At 42.6% G+C, this 17764-nt stretch overlaps 1 protein-coding gene across 1 annotated transcript in view; it reads right to left on the bottom strand.

The window, feature by feature from the left end:
* Positions 1 to 6096: 6096 nt before the first annotated feature.
* Positions 6097 to 17764, bottom strand: part of CRB1 (crumbs cell polarity complex component 1) — a 96511-nt gene continuing 84843 nt past the window's right edge. The window contains exon 15 of the mRNA XM_058808075.1: positions 6097 to 6312. Within this exon, the coding sequence (XP_058664058.1) occupies positions 6097 to 6312 (216 nt within the window). The remainder of the gene's footprint in view (positions 6313 to 17764) is intronic.

Genomic DNA, 17764 nt, shown 5'->3' with positions numbered 1-17764 from the left:
TGGTGGTGGCAGTACTGTTTGTGTTCCTCTTCCAGAGAACACAGAAAAGCAGTGTTTTCTTTTTAAACCCCACAAGGTCAGATCATTATTATCTTTGGAGAGTGAGGTCTTAGCAACATCCAGTTACTAAAATATTGGCAAATGTGAGTTTCATGGTTTTGGAGCTGTTCCTCATGCTGAGGCTTAAGAGATGCTATTGATCTAGGCAGTAAAATACTCTTACCCAGAAATCCCTTTGGCACACTTGGATTCTCCTGCTTTGTGTTTTTGAAGAATACACAAACTTTTATTTAGATGTCTGAAAAACAAAAGGATTGGGAAATTTTTTTTGTAAAAAACACCTAATGATGCTTAACATAGCCTGTGGCACAGAGTTTCTCATGGGCAATCTGTGACATGGAAGCAGTGGCTGACACACACGTATCTAAGGAGGAGGTAAGAGTAATACTTCAAGGGATTTGGATTCACCAAAGTGCTCTGTGGTTATTTGGCAGTGCTCAAAGTGCCCTGCCCTGGGTGCACAGTGCTGCTCTGGCTGCAGCACAGGATGCTGCTGCTTGAGTTTGGTTGGTTACACGCCAGCATACTGAGAAAAAAAAATTCTCACAAAAGTTCACATTCACCTCTCTCCTGGGTGTATCATTTTTGCAAAAGAGCTGTTGTTGCCAAGAGAATTTTTAGCAACCTCTTTGCCTTCATGGCAGGCCTTTAGAGGGATGGGGTGAGCACAGATGCCCCTTCCAAGAGGATCAGAGGACAGGGGTGTGGGAATGGCAGGCCTCAGCTGGGAAAGAGAGTGCAGAGTATGGAAGGGACCAGAAGTGAGAGGCAGAGCTGGTCCATGACCTCAAAGGCATCTTTTCACTGTTGGGAGTGGTTTCTTTGCATGCTGCCTCCTCAGTTTCTGCTGTTTGGGAAGTCAGCTGTTCCCAGGCCATGAGGGCAGGGCTGGGCACTGCTCAGAGGGAAGGAATTGTGTCCTACCTGGAGGTGTCCTGTTCTGCAGCCAGGCTGCAGAGGAGCTGAACTGCTCCCAGGGTGCCCTGTCAGGGTGCTGGTGCTTTAGAGGCAGCAGGACTGTTGGCTTCTGAGGTCATTGACCTTTATTGAAAAGTAACAGAAAGGCTTTTGAAGAGAGCAGAAAATGAGACTTCCATTAAGTGAAGCAAATCCTTACAGCTCTGCCACTTTTCTGCCTGTGCTCATCCACAGTGCTGGGAAGACAGCAGTAATTTCAAAACCAGAGCATATACAACTTCTCAGCCTGTATAAATTAGCATCTGTGGGGCTCTATTGATTTGTGCCACCCTGGGACCTGACACAAACATCCTTTTGATGTTCCAGGACAGTGGATTGGTGTGGCTGCAGCAGAGGATGGTGCAGATTGCAGTGCTGAGCCTGGCAGCTCCCACTGTGCACCTCCTTCCCAAGTATGGAAAATGTTTGTTGATCACTTGACTTCTAATGGCAAGCTTGACTTCTTAAACTGCAAATATCATTCTGATCTGGGGATCATTTCCTTTGTAATTGCATGATGAAAGAATCCCATAAAGCAAAAATAATACAGGCTTTGATATAATCCTTATTTATTGGTCATTTTGATACTGCACAGAGAAAACCAGTAATAAGAATACAGCATCTAAACTGTGACCATATTATGTACATCTAGAGAAAGAAACAGTTAATTTTACATAAGACAGAGAAGGCACATAATGCAAGGTAATGCTCATTGTTTCACAGGTTGGATGCCACCTTTTTCCAAGGAAAAGGGAATGGACCATGCAAGGGGGATAAGTTCCTTCATTCTTCCCCTGCCTCTGAGTGTCTTTGGAGGGATTTGGTGCAGGGCAGACTGTGTGTTTTAGCTAGCACCCCTCTTTCTTTGTAGAAGGCTATTAGGCATGAAGAGAAGGTTAAATATGTAAGGCTAGGGAATATATTGAGCTTTTTTTTTTTCTTTAATGGATAGGTTGCAAGTGGTCATGAATAATATATTATGCTTCAAGCTTTTGAGTCAAATAGTGAAAGAGATTAAACAAATGGAATTTTGAAACATTTTAAGTCTTTTATGTGGAGATCCCACCACAGTAGTAGAGGTTACCAGTGCCTTTTTGGGAACCAGAAGCCAATTTCAGTATTTTTCCCTTATAGCAGCACACATGCTTTCCACAACTCCTGGATGTTATTGCTCCTCCCTGAATGTCTGTGCTTCTATACATTCTATTAAACCCCTGGGCAGAGAAGCAGAAAATACCTTGGCATCTGCTATCTCTGTCTTAACCTGTGGGTTATATTTAATCAGGGATGTTATTAGACACTCTTTAAAATGTATTCTCTTTTGTTTTAGCTGTTGTTCCCTGGTTGAGACATGGCCCAGAAAGGTCACTCTTCCTAACCATGTATATTGTGGTCAGTATAGCATGTTCATGATACAACAGCTTGGGGACTTTTTGTGCTTCTCCAGGCTGCCATTGAGCATTTCCAGCTGCAGCATCTACCTTCCTGCTGCCTTTGGATGTGGCTTCATTAATTCAGATTTTCAGGAAGTGTGTTTGGAAATGACATTTGTTGCCTTCTGGGCCTTTTTTTGTTTGTTGCTTACAAGATCATAGAGTTTTGAATATTTCACATTTTAATCCCTCTTTGAAGTAAAACATGCTCCCTGTGAGTTCCCCTACACAGACCTGTTTCAATAGGTACTTTTCATTCCTGACTCACCATCATCCTCCCACTGTTCCTTTGGCCTCACTACTGTGAAAGTCCAGCTTCACCCTTGCTACGATCCAGCTTTTGCCTCCACCTTCCTCAAGTGCCATTTGCTTTCATTTCCTTTTCTTCTCTCATTTTTCTGTGAATTTCCACCATCTTACTTTTATCACTTCCTCTCCACCGAGGCTGACAGCAATCACAACTTACTCTAATCTTAGTTTAAAGGTTTTTTTCCCCTGCCTTCTGTCTCCTTGACTTACTTTCTACAAACCACATTCGTATTTCACTGTGAGATTTTTCTCTTTGTTGTGCTTTTATGGGTGTCTTTTTAATTCTCTAGGAGCATATTCCTCCTGAACTCTCTTTAGTGTGTATGAAAAGTCTTCAGGCTTTCATCTTCTCTGCCTCTTCCTTCCTCTGTACACGCTCCTGGGTATCTTGCTCAGCCCTAAAGATTCTCTCTGTGGCAACACTTTCTGGAATATTTTATTACATCTCTTCAGATTGTTTTTCAGCTGTCTCCCAAATTTCATCCAGAAAGTCAAACCACAGAGAAGAGCAGATTTACTCTTCAGCTACTTCCTTATTCTTGTTCTGTCTTTCCTTGTGCTTTCCTTCAAGATAGTTCTCCTGGCAAACTGCCTCCATCTTCAGCTGCTTTCTCCCTTTTGCCATTTTTCTTTGGATAAGGTGAGGTGATAATTAAGCCTGGAAGGGACCTGCTGATGGCATCTAGTTCAACCTCCTGCTCAAATAAGGGCAGAGTTCAAAGTTAGATCTTTATTATAACTATTCTACTGCTATTTCTGATATGACCTAATTTCTCTTTTTCTTTCTCTATCTCTGCTGTTCCCTGAGATCTCTATCAATTTTCTCAGATGAGCTCATTGACCAGAAAACCAAGAGCATAAAGCAGGTGTGTGGAAGCATCTTCTTTGCATCCACTTTTTTAGTCCAGTGCTGCTTCTGCTGCCTGGGCCCAATTCATTCTTCCAGATTTGCCCTGGTGTGCAGGGTTTGCTGTCCCCAAGCTTTTCCCAGCCTCCTCTTCCTCACTCACTCACTGCTTGCCCTCTTGTCATCACAGCCTCACATGTCTTTGCCCTCTTGGCCACTTTCTTGGCATGGCTTGTCTGGGTGTCTCACAGATTTTTTGTGAGTGAGGCAAAACCCATGGGTAAAAATCCACAGGAATAACTTCTGCTTCCCTTGGGGTCTCTCATCTCCATGTGCTCCTGTTCTCTGCTGAATCAGTTGCTTCCTTTTCTCCCCCCCCAGTGTTTATGTATCTCTCTAGAAATGATCACACCTAACAAACTTTACAGGGTGCTTTATTATGCCTCAGCAGTGCCTCATGGGGCAAAAGCTGGGCTAAAGCATGTTTCAATTAAAGGCTACTGCTTCTGTAATTACATAAAGCCATGATTTGAAAAGATCCAGAGAAAAGAATTTCTGCTCTCTTTTATCATCATTTTAGTAACTTCTTTTTCCACTCTTTGCTCAGTTGTCTTTTGAACTCTCTGAATGTAGACTGCAGCTGTACAACAGCGATTGCATTCAAAATAATAAGCTTCAGTAGTAAAGCTGTAAATTTGGCTGGAATAAAATCTGTCATGCATTTTTGCTGTGACTACATTCTGCTCTTCTAACTCAGCTTGAATCCAACTATCCACTCATATTTTCTGTAGAGCCTTGTTTTGAAAGATATTGATGAGGACTGCAAAAAGTCCTAAATGTGCTTACTATCATAGTTACTGCTAATCATCTCATACAAAAATCAATGTGAGTGGCATTGATCTTCAGTAATCCCTTAAGGGGTCATCCAAACTCAATTAGGAATTGATCATTAATTGAAAAAATGAGTTAAACTCTAGGATACTGAGTTGCATACTCTGTTATGCAACTCCTGGAATAATCATCTGGGGGTTGATGTGTTTGTCTGGGATGTTTCACCACTGTGGGCACATGTGAGTTGAAGTGCAGAAAGAAATGCCTGCATGGACTTTCCACTCTGTTGCCTCCCTATTGTGGGTTCAGTTTGTGCGGGAGAAATGTTTGTGATTTAATTACTTGACTACAACTGAAAATTGACTGCATGAGTTATAGTTAAATTTGGCCTCTACATTCCAAAAACCCATTTGACCTGGGAGCATTTTTGGCACATAGAATCATACATTTGTTAAGGCTGGAAAATACCTTTAAATCATTGAGTCCAACTGTTAATTTACATTTTCAAATGTCTATTTGTAAATTCATTACAAGATGTCTTTGTATCAAATGTTTGTTTCATTGCATTACGTGTCGATGTGATTTTTATTACATCTATGTATTTGTCTGTTTCATTACAAGATTTCTTCCAAGCTTCTCCATTACATTTCATACATTTGTTTCTTTTTCCACAAAGCAACCCTTTTTCTGCTGAGGTTTATGAGGTAGTTAAATAGGATTATTCCTGTTTTAAAAGAGGAAAATTGAGGAATAAAAAGGACCAAGTTTGTCCTAGTTATTTTCAAGCCAATGTTCTATCTGTAGGCCACTTCTGCCTCTTCCCTGGTATTTTCCATGAGCTTTAGGAAACATTTCTGAGCATGCTTTTGGGCAGCCAATGTACATTTGCAATGTGAGAAGCAATAATTTTCTAAAAGGGATCACTGGGTAATATTTTAATAGGATAAAGACAGTAGTGTGGATGCACACAAAATTTGTTTAGGATATTTAGATTTCATGTTTCCTAACGGGTCAGGTTGTGCCCACTGGGTATTTTAAGATGCAATCTTTTATCCTAAGAGAAATATGTGCTTTTGTGGAAACTGAAATTCATTTCACCTTTGTTTTAGTAGAAGGTGAAGGGGCAGCAAGTAAAATGAAAGAACCAGAAGGAAGAAAAACAAATTTGAAGCATTTATTTTGGACAGTTTTCACACAGCTTCCTTTTAATCCCTGATTAACAGATGAAAGAAGATACACTGAGACACAGCTCTAGTACTAAACCCTTTGATAAGAGAATTACAATGTCTTTATTGTACAGGCTTAGTTGATTTGTCTGCATCATCTTCTGCAGCAGTGACTGCCAGGCAGCCAAAGGAGAGTGCAGAGGAGAAGCTGTTTTCTGTGTGGTGTTCAGGACAGGCAGTTCCATTTATCCCAGGAGCCATTACTGTCCATAATGCCTACTGATTATCAAGGCTGGAGTTTCCAGTGCAAATAAAAATTGTCCTTGGATGGTCCAAAGCAATGATAAATGTCCTTGGTTCACTATTGAACTTAAAAGGAAAGCAGTGAAAAAATCATTGTCATGTTTATCAGAAGGAAGATGAACGTATCTAACATATGTACAGTGTCCCCTTTCAGCCAGGTCTGAGGATGGAGCAGCAGCTCTGCCCTCTCCTAGATGAGCCTCTCCATGGGTGGTGGCTGCAGCATGTCCCACATCTCCAGGCGGGAGCCGTCCTTCTCCTGGCGGCTGGGGCTGTAGGTGCCCTGCGTGGCGCGTTTGGTGGTGGTCACGGCCGACACCGCCATGGCCAGGGACAGCAGCACCAGCAGCGCCAGCGTCACCGAGCCCACGGCCGCGAACACGCTCGACAGCACGTCCCCTGCCAGCTGCAAGGATGGAAACCACTGCCAGGTCACTGCCACAAGGGACACTGAGACACATACGGCTGCCCCAGAGGGAGAAGAGAAACCATTCTATGGATGGGGCTTCACGTGGGTGAGTTACTGCTGGGGCACCATTCACTGTAGGGAATTTACACATTAACTACACCAACCCCTCCATCTCACCCTTTGGACTCCTAGAGCGTGACTCCATGTTTAGTGCTCAAGGCAGATGAATTTCCTGTAAGGACCCATTTCTCTTGACAGCTTCCTTACCTTGAAAATAACCTGCAAGTTAATATGTCTGTGGGCTGCAGTAGTAATTCAGCAATTATTTAACCACTTCAATAAATATTCATTATTCCTAGAAATTTCCCATATTATTGTATTTCCTAAATTCCTAAATTTCCTCCATATTTCCTAAAAATTCACTATTCCTATTATTCCTATGAGCTTATTTGAACATATATTGAGTTACATTTCTTGCTGGAGGAGTGAAATTTATATGAATATTTTTACATATATATATATACACTTACATATATAGAAATTTCACTTACATTAAATATTGTGAAATGTAGTATTTCTACAGACACTCCTACCAGTAAACTTTTCTACCAGCATTTTTGCATGAAATAAGCATTTAGAGGCTGCACAATAGTGCATAATCAGTATGTTTTCACAAGTAAGTTTTAAAATATTCATGCAGCTCTTCCACATACAGACTTCATAGGTTCCTCTACAAAAACATGAGCAGTACAATACAGGATGAACTCTGATTTTTTGGTGTTTTTTTTTTTCTGTTTTCATGTGGCAGTGGGAAATGTAATAATGTCAGAAGGCAGAGTGCACATAAACCAATCTGTCAGCTGGAAAGTTTCAGACCAGGGAAATTTTATAGTTGGTAGATGAACGTTTTGTAAACATCTCTGTATGCACTTTCATGTGTAAGAAATGCTCATGGTGAGGAGAGCAATGAAGTGATGTGGTTAGTGTGGAAAAGTGGTCACTATGGACAGAATGACCCTAGCAGGAATTGAACTTCTGGGCGGATTGTGCCATCCATCATCTTCTGATTTGTATTACAAGTGACAGCTGAACTGCCCGAGATGGATGCGCGCTTGAGGCTGAACTTTCAAATCCCCAACTATTTAGAAACAGAAAACAGCAGGTCAGAGCTTGTTTCCCAGTTAGCTGCTCCATGTTCAGGATGTTTTAGTGACCTGCTCACTTGTCATTTCTAAGGAAGGGTAATCCCAGTGCAGAGCATGAGGATGATTTTGCACTCAGCAATGGATGAAGTGCAATGGATGCAGTGCTCTGTGTGTGCATCCCCTGACTTGTGCCTTTGCCAGAGAGCACCAATGCCAGAGGGAAAACATTAAACCAATCCTGCCTCTTTTCTTCCCCTCTCCAATTCCACACTGATGGAAAAGGTCCTGCTATAATAGTAAAAGCAAGTTTGGCTCAGGGGTTCTCTCCAGGGGATAAATGATCGACTAGGATATTTTCCTCTGTCCTTGATGGTTAAATATATGGTCCCTGGGATTTTAAATACATTTTTCCCAATAGGAATAATATAATGCAGGTGTCAGACCAAATGATTGCTACTCTAAAACAAGGTGGCATGAAGCATGTTGGTCTATTAAATTGTATTGAATTGGGAAGGTTATTTCATCTTTGGATGGTGTTGCAGACATATTTGAGATCCTAGTTTGGCTCTGTACTCTGTTGGACTATATGACCCTTGTTCCTCTTGTCTCGGAGAGGCAGCAAATTTTTAATGGAATTTTTGTTCTCAGAAGCTCTCTTTTATTTTCATTGCCTGTTCTGGGAAAATAAGGACTAAGATAGTCCAGGTTAACTTTGATTCTGGGGTTGAACAGGGCATTTGCAAGAGAAATTCACTACCACAGGCAAATGGATGGTATGGCCTCACCTCTGATATGTGAAATTTCTGAATTCAGTCTCCACTTTTCCAGTCCATACTCTTTCCATTCCTGTTACAAGCCTGTCTCTCTGTATCTTTTCATTTATGACAACCTTAAAATTAATTTGATTTCTTAAAGAAGAACTTTTTGCAAAGAATTGGGGCAAAGAAAAAGCTTGTGACTTGCTACAATGGAGTCACACATCTAAATGCCATTCTCAAATTAAAATCATCACAACAGGCATTTTTAGAATTTTGCAATAGTTACTTATTAGAGAATCTTACCCATCCTGAGCCAATATGTAAAAGAAGTGACCCCACTGATCAGTATCTGGAGAGCCGAGGGTTTACCATGGTAAAATGCATAAGCTAACTTTATTTCTATGTCTATATTGCTTCTAATTTCTAAATGTGAAAAAAAGGCCTTCATCTTTTAAGGTGGATTCTATTGATCAAACCCCCGTGATGTTCCAGTGCTGTGCCCTGGTTTATCACCCCACAGCTCCCTGCTGAAGTTTCCCATAGGAGATACCCCCTTAGCAGTTGCACTGAACTGGTAACAAGAGCTGCCAGAAGGCTGTGCAGTCTGGTCCCATCAAAATCAACTGCTTCTTTAGTAATTAATGCCTGAATTGTTAAATTAATTTGGAAAATCAGCTGGCTGATCTGGAAAAAAATATCTGAAAAGCTCTGTCCCCTGTCATCTCAGAGTCTGTTCACTGCGTGTTCGGTGATGATGATAGACTGAAATAATTGTAACTAGTGATTCCAAAAATAAAAGGGTTGAGCAGCATTTTTAGTAACATTAGTGCTGCTGAAAGAGTGGAAACGAGGTTTTCTATCACTGACCATACTTGTACTTTGCATAATAGAAGGGAGTGGTCACTAAAAATGCAGTTTGAAAGGAAAGGTCCCATATCAGTGCTTCAGGCTTTTCTGGCCAGTCCTTGCTGGTGCTTCACCATGGATGGGTCTGAGCTGTGAACATCTGGGATGTCTCACAGTGCCCTGGGGCTGCTCTTGTGTGTAGCTGCTCACTTCAGTGCTCCATCCATGTCCCAAATCCCCTGGCTGTGGGTCTGGGGCATCCTAAGGGACTAGGACACACTCTGATATATCACAATTCAGCTTCATATCACCATTCCCTTCCCCACGTTAGCTGCTGAAGCCCTGGCTGCTGAGCTGAGTGCTGAGATGGCAATGGACAGATTTTGGTGTGTTTGTCACAAGGCTGTTACAGAGTACCCAGCAAGATGTGCTCTTTTGCCCAGAGCTTCAAAGGCAGAAAAGGAAAGCTCTGGAAAGGAATGGACAGCGCAAGAAAAACTTAATTTTCTCTTGGCACAAAAAAACCCCCACCACAGGACACCTGGGAGCTTGTGAAGAGAAACAAGTTCCTGAATTTTTTTGCTGTAGCCTTTGTTATTAGGGAAGCCTATGCAACAGCCCCACCCATACATTGTGATTGTCTGTCAGAAAGAATCCTTGCTAATAAATAACACATTTTTTGTGATCACAGCTATTTCTGAATGTAACTTCAGCACTGAATAACGAAATATATGCAAGGTAAATGAAGGAGGGTTAATTAATTGGCTGGGCAATACCTCAGAGATTCTCATTACAGTTTGAGGCTGGACTGAAAGACCTTCTGAGGGCTCTTCCAACCTGAATTATCTTATGAGCCTGTTCAGAAGGTATTTGGTGACAGAACGGTTTTAAGAGCCCCTAATATAGTGGAGCTGCCAGTAAAAGCTGCATCCTTGGTGGAAATGGATCTTGATGTTGATGATACCAACAAAATGAGGTTTGCTACCATTGGAAAGCCTATCTGCTTCTCACTAAGTTGTTTTTGGTTTTTTTAGGATGTTCTATTTATATATCTTTGGATGTCAGCTGACTAGTTTATTTTGGCAAAATTTTTAAAAAAAGGAAAGAAAAAACATGGTGGAATTTAGTTTTCATCTAGTGGATGGCTTCATCTGCAAAGCCAGGAGAATATGCAGGTAAAAAATCTTAATCTTTTTCTAAAATCAAGTCTTTTGGATTTTCACTAGTAGTTTCACATAAAAATTGATTTTTTTCCCTAGGGTTATTTTAATTATTAAATTTATTTTTTTTAATATTTAGATTGCATAAAATAAATTATTTATTAGAGTGACATTTCATTATAGCTCTGGATTTTGCTTTTCATTTGGTTATGGAAATAGATTTATTGTTCTGCTCTAGTTCCTTGATCCACTTTTTGAATAAGAAGGGCCGAGTTCAGAAGTCACAGTTTAGAGGCATTTTTCAACCCAGTGCATGTTTGCTTACCTTTAAGGAAACCATCTCCCAAATGGTTATTTTATAAGAAGGAACACCAGGGTTTTGCTGTAGTGAACATTTCCACGTGTGCCAAGTGTCAAAGGCAGGTGGAACAGCACGAGGGAGCCCAGCCAAGGGCACAGGGCTGCTCCTCCTGTGAGTGTCACATCAGCACAGCTGAGCTGAGCTAATCCTGCCTTGTGTCCACTCGGGGCTGAGGCAGAGCAGGAGAGAGCAGGAGGATGCAGCTGTGGCGCCGACAGAGAAGGCAGCAGCTGTGAAAGGGGCAGTGAGAGCTTCCTTGGGGTGCTGCTGCATGGGTGGGTGCTCCCTGGAGGTGTCTGTGGGGTGCGTGACCTGCTCTGGAGGCAGCACCTGCCTGCCTCTGTGCCTGGGCATGAAGGATTAACCCACCTTCATTTCAGGATCCCTCAGAACGTGCCTGGTTCTGGATGCATCCCCAGACAGAGACATCAAGGCAGGCTCTAAAACACAGGGACTGACAAACCCCAGAGACTTCCCTTCCCTGCCAGGTGTGGGGCTTTTGGGGATTTCTGCAGCTGCTCATGTGCATTGGAGCTTTTGCTGGGCAAGTCTCAGATCCTGAGTCCTGACACCACTCACAAGGTTATCAGCTCATTCCTGGTAAGAACATCTGATCCCTGCTGCCCAGATTTACTGCCCCCAAATCACAGCCATTTGCTGTGGTAGCAACTGGCCTGAGTGGTCCTAATCCATGGCAGAGGTGCTTTAAAAGGGTTGGGGGCATACAGGGATATTAGTGAGCAGCCAGAGAAAAGCCATTTACTTGATTAAAAGGCCCACAGATATGCTGAGTTCATTTCACAGAGGATTTACAGCCATCCTATTGGAACTTTTTTCTCTTACAGGCTGAATTCAAATAAGAATTTGTGTAGTTCAAGGAGAAATCCAGTCAAGCACACACCAATCTGTTATCATGAGGTGCATTGATAACCCCAGCCTGTGAGGCTACAGTTTATTTTCAACAGCAATGAAGTGGCCATAAATCTATAGATTGACTTTGTTCTAATAAAAGTACATTAAATGAAGGCACAAGAAGTCCCTTTTTCTGTGATTTTCTTTTCTCACCTTGGCAAACTGTGGCCTATTGCTCTTCCTCACATCACCTGCAAAATTTAGCTGCTCTGTTTGTGCTAAACACCAGTCACCATGCTCCAAGAGCTGTTGGGCTGTTGAGTTCAAGCAGTAGTAGTAATAATGATCATCATCATCTGTTTGGGACTCATTTAAGGAGCACAGATTCATGTGAAGCCAAACACTGCACAGGCTACTGAAAAAGGCAAACTATTTTTAAGATGTTATAAACATCACCTATTTTCTTTAACTGCTGTATCCTTTAAAGGTTTATCCTGGTTTCCTGCTTCATGCTGTTGTCCATGTGGGCACTGATCTTTGAATGTAGCTATAAACAGTTATTTTTGACATCCTTGAATAGTTTATTACTTGCTGCTTTGGTACCTGTGACAACAAAGGAAGCAGCACTTTGTGCGCTTTAGCTGATTTTCCACTGTTTATCATCAGTGAGACCACACTCCTTTTCCTTCTGCACACCTCAGAACTCTTCAGTTCATCTTGTGGGCTTCAAAAGTGGCAATTGCATTGTACAGACATTCCTCTTGTCCCCTGAAGGGATTCCTGAAAGGTGCAGTATTTGCTGTACTGTGAACCTGGTGCCTAACAAGTTTCAGGATTACATGGTAAGAGAAGTGTTTGAATTCTCTCAGATTGAGAAGCAGAAAGCAAGAGTCTAAAACAGACCTAGGAAGACTATTGCAGGGCTTTTCTCTAGTTGAGCATTCTTTATGAGTAAGAAAAGGACAGTCTGTAGGACCAGATTCAGCTGTGGAGCTTTGAACACCTGAAGATTTCAGTGCCTGAGGTGTGGCTGCTTCCCCTTGCAGGCAGCCAGCCCAGAGCTCCAGTTCAGGGTGGTCTGCAGGTGCCACAAACTGGCTCTGGTGCCTTCTGTATGCAGGGAAACACCCCATCACTGCTTTTTCCTCTGCATCTTAGGAACCTCTCCTGCTGGCCCAGTGTTCACTGGGAAGATGCTATCCTGTTGTCCCTCACCTCCTTCTGTAGCCCTCTGAAAATATCTCTGAACCTCAATATCTCAAGAGCTGTAGATCATCTTGAATTTCCAGCATTGCTGTTGCTGTTTCTGCCATCAGCCCCCGATTTTTTTTCCTGATAGGTGCAGGGAAATACAATCCCACTGCCTGGAGGGCCTGAATGAGACTCTGACTCCTGTACCTGCCCCTGTGGACATTGCTGAAGAAAAAACTTAGGTGACTAATTCTGATGTGTGCAGAATATCCACAATACTTAGGCAGTTAATGTTGAAAGAGAAAGATTTAAAGTAAACTTTTAGATTTCTTTTTTGTTTTCTTGTGGGTGTTATTGTCTGAATATTTTCTTGAAACATCTCTGAAGAAATTATGTTCACTACAACCTCTTTATAGTATATGTTTTTATATAAGGTAGTTTGAATAGTTTGTCTTAGCTGACACCTGACAGTTTTAATTGATTCCTTCCTGAAAAATGTCAACTTTCAGTTTTCTGACAGTTCTTGAAATCAAGGAAAAAGCATAGAGAGAATTCATGTTAGTTGCTATAATGATAAATTGATCATCTGGCTTGACCAGCTATAGATCAGAAAAATGCAATCTTTACTATGGAGGAAGAATTATGTCTGTGGCAGTCTGTGAGAAAATGAAGAAGATGGAGATGATTGAAGTCTAGGATTTAGCTGGGCTTGCAGAGAAAGCACCTCATTAAGAAATTCTGACAGCCTCCCTCCTGGCACGTGAAGTTGCACTGTTGTGACACTACAGAAGTTAATGAGGAGGTTTGTTCTAATTATAGTGGAGCAAGAAATTGGAGACTGGAGACGGAGCTCTCTGAAGCGTTGCAACTGAATTGTAAAGCAGACTTCAGTGGAACAAGGGTGTTGTTCATATTAGTCCTGATCTCCCAGTCAGACCAGCTCACCCAGACCTCCTCCTCCCCACACTGGGCTGCAGGACCATTCCCAGATCACCTAAACCAGGGCTGTGTTTAAATCAGAGCAGTTTGCCCCCTCCTCAGTGCTGATACATGCAGCAACACATGGCTTAGGTGGCTTTCTATTGGCAGTATCAGCCTTTTGGCCACAAAGCTTTCCCAGCTTGGAAGGCTCACTTTGAGGAATTAACCTTTAAAGAACAGGCTACCTACAGTAACTATAATTCCTTTAACTACTTGTAGTATTGATATCTGATTTGTATTAACTGTTTAATGCAAGCAGTCCAGACATAGAAACAGAGGAGTTCAGTATGTCTGGTATGGTCTGTCTCAGGAAGAAGCAACAATAGTCCTGGCTTTGGCCACCACACTGTGCATGAGCTCAGCCATGCGCCCAAAAGAGCCAGAAGTACACAAGCAGCCCCTTAAAATCTGCATCAGCTGTTTTGCTGGATCAGTATCTCCCAGACTGCTGAATGCCTTTTAGGCAGCAGAGTGTTGGTTGCACAGGGAGCAGTGATTTGGGTGCCAGTTTGGGAGGGCAGCTCTCATTGAGCTGGGGGCTTTGAGACGGCTCCTTGATAGTGCTCCTGCAGCAACTGCCAGTGCTAATTTTGTCAGTGTTCCAGCTCTTTTTAAGATCATCTGAGTGGTGCAGCACAGATTAAATGTGCAGCTCCAATGTGTTGTTATGAGATGCCTTTTAAAATTCTATCGACAGCCTCTGGTGTAGGAACTTCACCATCTGCTGCAATCTGAAAGGATAAGAGGGAAAAATCTATAGCTGGTGCAAATCCAGGCAAACCATGCTGAGGGGGTTTGTCCCATAGCTGCTATATCACAGACTAGACAAATGTTTTAGTAAAGGTGTCAGTCTCTGGGGTGCAACATCCTTTTCCAGTTTGGGAAATGCTTTGGGGCATCATACAGAATTATTTTTGTGCGTGACTGCCAGCACAGTGTATCAGGTGGTGTTTCTTCACAGGGCATAACTGCTTTGCAGCTTTGAGACAGCAGATTCTGTGTGAGTACATCCTGGTGGTGGATAAAAGCCTGATCAGGCAAGCATCTTGCAGGAAGAAATGGGAGATATTTGAACTCAAGACTATCACTGAAAAGGCTGGCTTTCTGATTTCCCTGCACGTGGCCAGGTTGAGTTTACTGCGTCCCTGGAGCTGCCACAGTAGAAGTGGCACATGAAGAGGGATTTGGAAAAATACACAGGCCCTTTTGAGGAAGCCTGCTGTCATGGGAGAGTGAATTGGTGTGCAGGGATCAGGAGGTTAAACCCCCAAACAGGAAAAGACTAAGAAAAGATGCCACAGTGCTGAAGATGAGGGCAGGACAGTTTCCAAGGAAAAGAGATGGAAAGAGGTTCAGTAGACAGAATGAAATAGTTAAAATTATGAGAAAGAAGAATGGATTTCAAAACTGTTTTCTTCACTGATTGCACAGGTGTTGGTCAGAGCAGCATGTGCATGGTGATGTTGTGACACCCAAGATGGGGCTGATGGTAATGACAGCATTTGGAGAAGAGAATGGGGCAGGGAAGGGTAACGTAGGCCATCAACAAATAAGTCAAGGAAGCACCTAAACCAGTCCTACTGCAAACCTTTGCTTTTCTGATTTTTTTCTATGTGTGTTTTATCTGTCATTCTAGATTCCAATCTCTTCTGTACAGGGCGAAAAAAAAAAAGTAAGAGAGATTTTGCTGAGGTATTTGCAATGTGGAAGTTCTGTCTGAGTGAATACCTGCTTGTTGTTTCTCCTCACTAATGTGTTTCCTTGCACATTGTTTTCACCAGACAGGATTTGCCTGTATTAGGAATTATCAGTCTCAATTAACTGGAATGGATTTGCACAACCTGACTTGTGCACAATGTGGAGTTGCTCAAAACTCCGCTTTTCAGCACACAGCAGTTGAGGTTAAAGATCTGTTTGTTAATCAGTGATGTTAGTGGTAGGTGTTCAGAGAAGAGAACAGCCCCAAGGACCCATCAAAGCCCAGCCTCACAAAGGGAGCATCCATCTCCTGAGCTGAGAGGGCTGGGCTCCCTGCCTGTGACCATGGCTAGCAGGCTCTGGTTCTCTTTCCCCAGGTCCTGGTTCTCTTGCTGAAACTCGGTGCTGAAATTGAGAGCCCTGCATCTCCCTGTTTTCTGTGGGAGTGAGAAACTGCTCTGTCCAATGCTGCACAATAAACAGGTGGGTCAGCTGTGTATGGCACAGCACAGGCTGTTACAATTCCTGCCCAATTTTGTAACTGCCAGACCCTTTCCACCCCTGCTTCTCAGCTAATAAGTGAAGGCAACGATCTCAAAACTGTTCCATGAAATTCTTGTCCATTCCTGGTGCTGAGCTCCTGCAAACCAGCCATGTGTTGCTACCTAGCATTAATAGGATGCTGTCAAGTGGTGCTGCAGTAAGGAGCCTGTGACTGTTTCACACTGTCAGACAGCAAGGTATCGAGTCAGCAGCGAGCCTTTGCTGGGAGCAGCACTTTGATTGCAGCCATCTCCTGCTTCCAACTGTAAATATTAATAGTATAAGATAGACCTTCACTGGCTACAGAATATTGCCTTAGCATGCTACGTGACACTGTCACGTTACTTTGCTAATTATATTCCTTGATAAAGACTTTCAGTGTGTTTTTATCCCACTGGCTGTTTTTTTTTTTTTTTTTCTAGTAGAAAGCTGATTTGAGACAACAAAAATAATTTATGGTTTAGCTTCAGGAGAGACTTTGGAAGAGGTGCATGTAGGTAAAGTGTAAACGAAAAAAATCTAAAAACTGCTATGTTAATAATTATTCAGACTTGATTTAGACCTTTCATTTGTTAGCAGAGTTAATTTTGATCTTTTTTTTTAAGTGTTGTCTTGTTGACAGAATTGTGTGACTGTGTGTCTACCTCTGAATCTCACCACTGTCCTCAGGGATTCTTGGATCAAGGACTGCATACCTAATATGGGACCTATCATTGTATCAATGTATTGATATCATTGTATTGGTATTGTGGCATTCAACAGGTTTGCATCTGAATGTGAACTGGATGAAGCCAACTCTGATAATTGCTTTTTGGAGATCTGCTGAAGATGCAAATGTTTTAGAAAGTGTCTTTCTGTGTTATAGCCAGCAGAGCACATGAGAGAAAGGTCTCTGAAAATGCAGTAGAAATTTCTTTTAACTTTCTACTCCACGCTTTTACCTTACTGCCACCTAAAGATAACTAACAGAAAATACATTGTACTGAGATAAGAATACAGATGAGATAGTTTTATCCTGATATGCTGGGAAGGAATGGTAACCCTATCAATGTCTTTCTTTTAAGAAGAATTTCTACATTTTCAGATTTTCTTGAAGATCATACTTCTTGGGAATAGGAAGGAAATCTGCTGACTCAGCTCACTGAGTTTACCTCTGGTCCCCCATGGCAAGGTGTGCTGACTGTGAGGCCACCTCACCCTGTTCCTGGCCAGGTCTGTTGAACTCAGATGATTAACTCAGATCTCCTCAGTACAGGCTGAAAGTAGCATTTCTGCAGTGCATGGGGTCAGGTCACCTCTGCATGCAGGTGTAAGGCATTTCTGGCTGAGCCCCTCTGATTCCTCCTGTCTCAGATGTGAGTGGCTGCTGTGGAACAGGCAGCCTGAGTGGCTCCTCCTCCTATGCACCACCCTGGTGCCTTGTTTCTCATTCAGCAGTTTTCAGTTTGGAGAATGCCTGCCTTCAAAACAGCCTTTGGTCAGAGAGGGCAACTGAGGCATGAAATAGAAACACAATTAGTCCACGACCAGTCAGGCAGCCCATGGTGGAAACAGTGGTTGAATTTAATCCCTTCCCTCTGCCCAAGCTCCTCCTGTCACTGCCCCTGCTAGTGGCACTGCTGAGGTCTGGCCCAGGAGGTGCCCTCCAGGCTCTGCCTTGCTGGTGTCTGAGCAGTTGCTGGGGCAGGAATGCAGGAAGCCCTGAGCAAAGAACCTGGGACTGGCAGGCGATTTTTCATGGAGCTGTTGCCATCAGACATTTTTGATGTGTGACATTTTTTTAGAGAGAAGTTTGGTATTCTCTGTTGTTCAAACTGCAATACTGCATTTACACTGGTAATAAATCCCTCATATGTGCCTACTACAAGTTTACAGTCTGCACTTGGACTAAACTCACACTTCCACACCAGGACA

This window comes from Ammospiza caudacuta, chromosome 7, assembly GCF_027887145.1.
Source record: "Ammospiza caudacuta isolate bAmmCau1 chromosome 7, bAmmCau1.pri, whole genome shotgun sequence".
Lineage (NCBI taxonomy): Eukaryota > Metazoa > Chordata > Aves > Passeriformes > Passerellidae > Ammospiza > Ammospiza caudacuta.
The sequence above is the reverse complement of the archived record's forward strand: the minus strand, read 5'-3'. Positions and strand labels throughout refer to the sequence as shown.